Source organism: Centruroides sculpturatus, unplaced genomic scaffold, assembly GCF_000671375.1.
Source record: "Centruroides sculpturatus isolate CEXI.00-Female unplaced genomic scaffold, Cexi_2.0 scaffold364, whole genome shotgun sequence".
Lineage (NCBI taxonomy): Eukaryota > Metazoa > Arthropoda > Arachnida > Scorpiones > Buthidae > Centruroides > Centruroides sculpturatus.
In genome coordinates, this window is record NW_019384799.1 from 65587 (window position 1) to 75547 (window position 9961).

At 33.0% G+C, this 9961-nt stretch overlaps 1 protein-coding gene across 1 annotated transcript; it reads right to left on the reverse strand.

The window, feature by feature from the left end:
* Positions 1 to 7211: 7211 nt before the first annotated feature.
* On the reverse strand, positions 7212 to 9046 carry LOC111629523. The gene is made up of 2 exons (XM_023373442.1): positions 8997 to 9046; positions 7212 to 8889 (listed from the first exon to the last, which is right to left on the reverse strand). Exon 2 carries the CDS (start codon positions 8639 to 8641, stop codon positions 8096 to 8098), a length of 546 nt encoding a protein of 181 aa, XP_023229210.1. The 5' UTR covers positions 8642 to 8889; positions 8997 to 9046; the 3' UTR covers positions 7212 to 8095.
* Positions 9047 to 9961: the final 915 nt, after the last annotated feature.

A 9961-nucleotide genomic window follows, 5' to 3' on the forward strand; every position in this document is an offset into this window, starting at 1 on the left:
GGTAACATATATAGAAAATAGTAAGAAAATGAACAGTGGAAAATTCGACAACGAATTTACAAAAGACAATTCGATTGTGGAGAGAATTAGTTGAAAAATTGTGTATTGGAGCTAAAAAATCCGCTGTGTAATGGAAAAAGTATTTTAATTTAATCTGTTTTTCATATAGTTTTCTTCCTTGATATATTTCTTAATAAAGATTATTTACGAATCATTATTAATCCATTAATTAAATCAAATCAATTAAAAATTTTAACCGTAACAAATTTACGGTTTCTATGCTCATCGGGTTGACACATTATGAATGAACTGACCACGTGGAGAAAAGCCAAAAATAAATTTACTTTACATACGTAATGCTTAGCACGCGCCGTAAGCAAGTTTTTCATTGTTGCGCAAAAAATAAATGTTGAGAATAGATTTTCGGCGATTGTCGAAGCGATTTTTTTTTTTTAACTGAAGGTATTTCAAATGCGAAAAGATGAACTTTTTTAGTAAGCTAATATAATTCTACAATAAAAATACAGGGGCGTGCCGTGACATTTGATGATAGGGAAACTGTGTTTTTGTAACAAGCTGACTTCCAGGGGCAATCAGTCAGTGATTGTCTAGGGCAGTGTTTCTCAACCCGTGTGGGCGTTTTTCCATGTTGAGGGGGCGATTAGTAACAATTTATATTTTGGGAACGAAAAACAATTTTCTGGGAGATATAGTAAAACATTATATTAAGAATAATTAGATACAGTAGAGCCTCGAAAACTCGGCACTCCGGATAACTCGGCCACACCCTGGCAGGGCAAAAAAATCCTTAGTTAATTACTTTTCATGATAAAGACAGCTTTATGCCTCATAAAGTATTTTTCTGAGGTCTGTCTTATCAGGTAAATTTCTGTACAGTGTATTCATTAATTTTCATTTTCATGTAGTAAAGGCTCTATGCCTTCATAAAAGACGTACTGTACTTCTCCTTTGTTTAAGGATATTTGGGCAGTTTATTCTTTGTTGTATTCTCAAGCAAACAATACATACAAGTATAGTACAGTATTTTCTGAGGACTCCACACTACTTATTTTTTTAACGCCATTCCCGATAACCTGGCATTTTCACAAACTCGGCCACCCTCCGGTCCACATTAGGCCGAGTTTTCGAGGCTCTACTGTATTTTATTCGTTATATCGTACAATAATTAAACAAACAACATTATACTAGTCACAAGTCTATTCAATGCAGTACGAATTTGGCGTTAGTCTTGGTCCTCGGCATCGGAATTTTGAAGTGAAGGGGGCGATAATAGGTAACGGCTTTATTGAAGGGGCGATGATAGGTAACGGTTTTATTGAAGGGGGCGATACTATGTTGAAGGGGCGACGATTCGTTAGAGGTTGAGAAACACTGGTCTAGGGTCCTTCGTATTCGTTTGTTCGATAAGCCAGTAAAAACCGCAGACTTCTCTAAATGTATTTTTAATTAATAGATTATCTAACGCACTTAATAAATAAGCAAGTTCAATATAATTAACTCTGTTACAGTTGTCCCTCTATAGTCCGACGTTTTTTAATCCGACATGCTCAGTAGTCCGACGCACCTCCCGTCAAGGTACCCGTCCCCGTTACGTGTCTGCTTGCACAGAAGCATGTCGCGATGTGAATCTCCCCATCCAATTCTTACTCGATGACACACATTTCGTGTGTTTTATGTGAGCAGTTCTGTTCGAACAGTTGGAGTAGAGAATATTGTAAGTTACTGCTAGCAAAACAATGCGAAATATGTAATTATTTTCGGTAATCCGGACACTTTTGATAATCTGACACACCTTTGGTCCCATACCTGTCGGATTATCAAGGGACAACTGTATATTATATTTAATAGATTCTCTACGCCCTCTAAATGCCAATTCTCGCTTCGATAACATCTAATAATTAAAATATACTATATCTATTAGTCGTAACTATCTCGTTATAATTTTCAATATATATTTTATATTGTGTACTAATGTCAAATTCTATTATATTTTGATTTCCAAATTGCTTCTATTTTACGAAAGATTCGATGCGAGATTTAGGATTTTCGTGTCTTTTGCCAGCTTTACTAAAATTATTTAATCGTCAAAGCCAATCTTATTCCACACACTAATTTCATTTGAAAATAGTAGGCAAGGCCAACAAAACAATTTTTGTATTTTTACGCATCCACAGAGCCATTTTATATCTTCATAAATTTTATCGTGAAAACGTCGAACAAATTTTTTGTTGACGTATTTATATTTAATTTAGGCATTGTCTTTCTCTTTTAATAATGTTTTCTTTTTCATTATAAGGTCTCGAGCCAAAACTTTTTGAAATAAATTTTAAATACATTATCACAATTACATTCTAAATTGCTAGCTATAATATAAGGGCTAAAATTAAAAATAAAATTATAAAAACTTACTCGTTAAAATAAAATGTGTGATCGATATACAATTATACATACCTGGTACAAAATATTTGATTGTATGAATATAGTTTTGTGAAGAAACGTACATAAAAATAGCATAAGATATTCTTTACTTTTTAAATATTAAAACAATCCACTTAGTTAAAAGTGCTCCCTATCAGTGACTCGTGGATGGAATCAGAGACGATCTTGGTAGGTGTGCGGTGCGTGCATGCATGCCAAATCCCGAGGGTGCCGATACCGGTTAATGTCTCTTTTGTCTCATCACTAGTATATCTCAAAGGACGCGACAGGGTTGTTGTAAATTTTAAACGTTTCTCATCATAGCTGTAGTCCGTCTTTTGTTTTCTAACTAATTCATTTTAGGACCAGGTGTTGTCCACGGATATTTCCAAAATGTACAACTTTTCGGTCACTTTCGTCGAACTGGAAAAATTTCTGTCTTTATTACATCTAATACAGTATTTCGAAGAAATCGGTCCCCACTGTACTCGGCTATAGATTGGTCGGTTAAGCCGCGTTTCTTTAGGCAGCGCTTTACTGAAACTTGTTTCTAATTGGTCAACACTGCTTGTGACGTCATTTCGCTACACTCTCGCTACATAAAGAAACGCGGGGTTAAGCTTTTGTTTAAGTAAAATTCCGGTTCTTTCGTCAGGGTTTTGTTTACGTCCCCAATTCACTAATCGCTTAATTATTTAACTACTTCTTAAGTAGAAATAAGTCGAAACCGGTTACTTTGTACTCGACTATTTGTAGTCTCGGGAAAAAAGTGGGAAGACAAATTTTTATGACAAACGGATACGTAAATCGTAAATTTAAGGAAAATAGATTTTAGAGCTTTTTCTGTATCTCGTGCATCTCTCTCATTCCTTAAATTTAGTTGTAAATGACGCTGTCGAAGTAACGGTTAATTTTTTAACATTGTACAAGAATCCTACATCCTCTTAAAGATGGGACATAGAAATCGTAATATCACCGAATTTTAACATTGAAATCCGCGAGTACTATAAAATCGGAGAGCGGAATAAATATATCAAATATTTTAATGGATTTTTTAACTCCTGTCAACTATACAGAACTATCGTAAAAACATACCAGTAAATTCTTATCGGTTGGGTTAAGTTATAAATCTACTCGTTATTCACGTAATCGGCCAAATATCTAGCGGGCGGGCGGCTAACAGCCCAGAACCGGTCTCGGATAGAATTGGAAGCGTTATATGTGTAGCATCGACCCAAGGTCGTAGGCTTTTACCGGCTAAACCGGGTGAGGTTGGTGCTCTGTAAAGCGCGTGCGCAAATCTGGCTTTTTGGAATCTGACAATACAGAGAGATTCCACTCCGCCACTAATATTCAAATATACAATAGCAATCTTTTTTTTTCACGTGTAGTGTAGAAATTTGTAATAAGATACATAATGCGGTTATAATAAAATATTGTGCGATTATTTTCATATACAGTCGACCCCCTATAAGATCATAGATATGTTCCATTCTTTAGGAATCCGATTTCTTACGAGTCCTTCCAATCACAGCCCGACACGTGTCAAGTTTACGGACTACGGCTGTTTGAAAGATTTTCTTCCATAAAATTAATCGATTCTAGACTAATCCGACTCAACATTTCCAAAATACGTATATATTTTTTGGGAATAATCCGTATAAACTACGCTATAAACAAAAAATTGTAGGATTACTTACCGAGTGTCACCATTCGACATTGCCATTGCTCAACATTGTTTTCGTCGCGGAACAGCTCAGCAAAGAGCGGCCGATTTCTAACAACTTATTTTTCTGTGAAAACTTCGTAGAACTTCGGAGACATCATTAATATAAATAATTTTAATCGCCGTTGAATAAGAAATGTTTCTTTCACAAGAAATGTATAAAATTACAGTACTGTATTAGACTTACGGTACCTAATTTACATACTGACAGACGATAGTTAGCGTAAAAATCTCCGTAGCGTGGCGCCACGCTAGACGGCGGAAATTATATATTTAATTATAACAAAGTTACAATAAGTTAATATATAATTATATATACAGTACCTAATTTATATATAATTAATATATAATTATATGTACAGTACCTAATTTATATATAATTTATATAATACTGTCCAGACGATAGAAATCTCTCCGTAGCGTGGCGCTACGGACGGCGGGAAAGTAGTTCGGCTGCCCGATGACGTTTTACGTAATTATAGGAGTTTGTTTTACCTTTTTTTTACGGATACCGTCACATTTTTTTCGCAGTTTTATAAGAATCGTAATTATAGGGGGGTCGACTGTAATTAAAATTAATATGTACAGTAGAACCTCGATTATCCGGACTAATTGGGGATGAAGGTATTCCGGATAATGAAAAATTCGGATAATCGAAACAAATACTTTGTCTTTTAATGAAAATACAACACGTTTTCTTTTCGATGACATATCGATAATATTAAAAATAAATACTGCATTTAAATCGTTATCAAATTTTCAAGAAACAAATGTTTGTATTGAGTTTGGTCTACTACTGACCAACGCTAACAGACTACCTATTGTTTAAAAGGTCCTCTGGTGGTGCAAGAAGACGGATTTTATAAAATAAAAAGCAGTTGAAACTGCACTTTTATGAATAAAAATTTGACGAACTATTTATCGTTTTATGACGAGTAAAATTTTTTGGTCGCGTTCGCGGTTTTTAAGTAATGCATAAACCTTCGAAACGCGATACTCTTCGGCATAGACGGTGGCCCACGTTGCCCATGCCTTACGCCGCCCTTGGTCATAAAAATGATGTAATTTGAATATAAATTATTTATAAATACGTATGTCAAGTTACATTTTTATTACGACGCAAAATATATTTAAGAGTTTACGGCCACTGTGCCGGCTAAGACGTTGTTGAAACAAAAAATGTTATGCATTCCATCACGTACATAAACAGTATCGTATTTCGCCAAGTGCAAATCAGCAATTGGTAAAATTTTTGTTTATTTTGAACAATACGGATAATCGAGGTTCTACTGTATTTTTTATAAAATACAAGGGAAGCGGCGCATCCACCGCTTCAAATGACGGTACGCCACTGTAAAAACATAGTTTAACTCTTTTTTAACGTATTCGTGATAAAAAAACACAAATTTAATAGTAATTTTCTACCAAATGTTTTAAAATTTTCATAAGAATCTTATACGTTGATAGCGAATACATTCTCTCCGTTGAATTCCAGAAAAATCTAATATATAGACTATTAATCGCATTAATAAACGTATGTAATTATATTTATTTTCGAGTTGAAGCAAGCTCTTATTTTCTGTTTTACGTTCAAAAATTTCTTGCAATATTTCTGAATCTTTATAGTTTTGTAATTACATTGAAAACATTTCCAATTAAATTAGTCATTAGAATTTCATAACAGAGAAAAACAGTTAAAGCTATCAGTTAACAAGCACCAAGCACACTTTCGTACTTAACTTTAATTCATTAAATACTTTCTAAACAGAAACTGTCACCTATTGTAAATAGAAAATTTCTAACATCAATTATTAGGAACACGAAAATTACAATCAGATATTTCTTAGTGTCATTAACGATATTTAACTTTGCAGTCATTTTCTGCTTGAGACAATTCGAACGTTAAACGTATTTTCTGCTAATGAACAACAATTTATTTCTTCATCTTTTCAAAAATTTAAATCTTCCATTTTATTCAATGTATAAAAAAGTTAACATTAGAAATTATAACAACATTTTTATGATGTTAATTTCTTTGACATTACTTTTAATTTCATTAAGTAGGAATAATAATTTGTATTTAAAATAATAAAATGATTGTTTTCAGGTGGCGAATATTTCTTTCGTGGAAGGTATTTTATTTATGAAAATTACATGGATTATTTTAATTTTGAGGTAAGTTGATTTAATTATAATCTATAACATAAAAATACAGTTAATAATTATCAAATAGCAATAACATCTGCTTAAGTAAGTTAAATACAAATTTAACATAAATGAGTAACAATTCAATTTATTTACGGAGGCATAAATGCATACCTTGGCTCCGCTATGAGCACTACCAAGGAAATAAAATACAGGAAATGTAAACAAAATTATGTACATTGTAGATTCCATGCAGAACTTTAAATTAATGGATAAAATCCATAAAATTATAATTAAATAAAATAAAATTATACTATACTTTAGTAAAACAAAGTATTCGCGCGACGTCAAATCCACAAAATTACGAGTAGAAGAAAATGAATACAGGGAAAAAAAACATAAGTGAACAGCAGTGAGTACATTGTAGATTACATGCAGAACTGCATATAGAAGACAAAGTCCATAAATGAGTAACAATAATATGAATTAACATTTTATTCAAATACTCTTCCAAATCTAGTAAATATCTTCAGAAATATTCTAAACATTACATCATAGATGGCTGCATTTTTTATAAAGGCTGCTTGCAATTTACATACGAACAAAAATATTTTCTGACAATTTATTGTAGATCAGTCTACTCAATGAGGTATTTGTCTTTATGAATGTACAATATCGATATGTAAATGTGTAACATAACAATTTCACGTTTATGTACACATTTTGGAATTGTGTTATTAAAATTCATTATCTAAAACATGATATTGTTTACAAAACAAACCACAATGTTTGAAACAATATTTAAAAAAAAATATATATATACATATTTAATACAATTTGCCGTAAATTACACAAGATGGGTTCGATAAACTACAAAATATNGCTTCAATTTTTCTAAACCTTCCTGTGCATTTGATGACGGTATTAGGATATCATCCATATAAATTACTACAGTTTTATCTTGTAACAATGGTCTAAACGCATGGTAAATATAACGTTGAAATACACTTGGGCTATTACACCAGTCAAAAGGAACCTTTAAAAATTCATACTGGCCCTCGTGTGTAACGAAACTTTCTACATTTCTCATCAATGTCAACATGGAAAAATCCATTTTTTAAATCGAGCGACAAGAACACTTTTGACTGTTCCAAACGACCTATCACATCCTCAATCAAAGGCAAGGGGAAGTGATCTCTGACCGTTTTACGATTCAACTTTCTAAAGTCGACGCACAGTCTAATTTTGCCATTTTTATTTTTGCATAAAACTATTGGCGCAGCATAATCTGAACAGCTAGGTTTGATTATGGCATTTGAGAGTTTTACTGTCACGTTTATTTCGTTAAGGCTGGGGTTTTCGATGCTCCGTAGGTAGATTCGGTTTAGACTGAAACGAACGAGAATACGTAGACCGGATTTTCTCATACACTCTCAACTTTTCACGAAATTCTGTCAAATTATCTGTTCCATACAACATCGCTTCGTTGCTGGGTATGTCAGGTATACCAGAAATAATACATTCGATCAACCCGTCAGGTTCAATTTTTGCACGACTAGCGAGTTCTCGCATTTTAAAGAAATATTCTTGCACAGATTAATTGGGGGGAATTTGGCGTTTAGCCAACATACCGTGCAATCAAGCTGAGTTATATTTACTACCAAATTCCGCTTTTAATTCCGATTTCAATTTATCCCAGGAATTAATACCGCTTTGACTTTCAACAAATAATTTCGCTAACCCTGTTAAGGATTGTTTTGCAAATATAAATTTATGTAAATCAGATCAAGTCATCATTTTAGCAAAGTCTTCGAATGCAACCAGCCATTTATCGATAGAACAATATTCACTACCATCGAAAGGTTTGATTACATTTTTCACGTCACGAAAGTTAACGGAAAGTTTAGTCATATCCGAAACGCGCAGACAATTATTGCTAGGTGGATCATCGGCAACACTTTGAACTTCTAATATATCTTCGTCTTCGGTATCAACGTCTGCCAAGATCAGATTTGATTGTAATGATTTTAAATCAGAAAGAGAAAGAACAAGCCTTTCGACGATTTCGTCTTTAGTACCGTCATACTGAACATTTAATAAGTTGCACAAAACAACTAGGTCGTTTAATCGACAGTTCTCATTAATATATTGCACTTTCTTTTTTAGGTTTTCGTCCTCTTTGGATGGAAAATTGAATCCAGCAAAGGTTCTCAATCTTTTTCTGTTATTTCTATCTCCAACTTCTTCGAATACGAGTCGATGCCACAATTTTATCGAAAATGTCGAGGCCGACTTTAACGTTTCGCCGATAATTTCTACGAGCGTCGCCATCTTAAAAGTAGAATTTTAGAACTACTCACGGTTTGCCGAAACGTAACTCGAAGTTCTTCCGTAATGCCGACGTATTCGGAATCTCCAACGTCGAAATTTTCACAAAAACAGAAATGTCCGTAAATGTCCAGCGAACTCACAAAACCAAAGCGCAGTTCGTCGAATCTCTTCGAGTTAAGCCTAATCCACATCCAAGCCTATTCCTATCCTGGACGAGCCCCCACTTCTGTGAGACGTTTTTTGAATAACTTTAATTGAGATAAGAAAGGTTTGGGTAACAGGAACGTTTAAAGAATACAAATTACATAAAAATTTTGTGAATATTATAAAAAAAAAAAAACAAATGTAGGACTACCTTTTCGTCTTCCGTCTTTTCGTGCGTTCTTCTTCAACCGTCGTTTCGCGAAGTCGCGTCTCGTCCCGCTCTCGTCGTCTCGCCGGCAGATGGCGTTCCGCTCTCCACATGTATTTCTATGTTAACTTATTAGCTGGGTTAAATTTTTTATAATGAATGTGTTTGAATAGGTTTACGCATTATGATATAAGATTACGAAAAGTTAAACTGTTAAATGATTACTTTGTAGATACTAATGAAAAGAAAGAGACGATGGAGGAAAATAGAGAGATAATTCGATCGGAAGAAAGAGAAAATGCTGATGGATCTCTATCCAAAAATGAATTCGTGGCAGATGACGATGATGATGATGATAATGGAGTAAAAAAATATTTTTTAATATTCCTTACTTTACACTTATATATTTATTGTCGTTTTTGCTAAACTTTTACTTTTAATATTTAAGATTTTCGTATTTTTCGCTGTGTCTCCAATGATTCTATACACTTTAAATAATAGCGCGAAATCATTATAGTTATTAAGCATATGTTCAAAATTGAAAAAAAATAAATGATGATACGCATTAAATATTACTTTGAGAATGGTCAAAGTTAGAAAAAGACAAATTAAGATACTGTATTTAAATATTGGAGAATTTTGCGTTACAAGCGAACATTTAATCATTTCTGCTTGTCGTTTCCAAAATCCGTTTAATTTGATTAAAGCCCTTTTGTAAATGTTTGGCATATAAATTTAGTTTTCATATTTATCCATTTAAAGAAGTCAAATCGAGTTTTTCAAATAGGTATTTTTCAACTCATTTAAAAGATTTAAATATACATTATTTTTCATTATTTATTGTAATCATGCTTGCATTACTTTCGCAGTGTTATTTTCGAACCAATATTTGATATAATTTGATTTTCATGTTTCATTTACGAAATGTTTATGTTATTTTCAGGAAACAGACGATTTCGATAAAGATC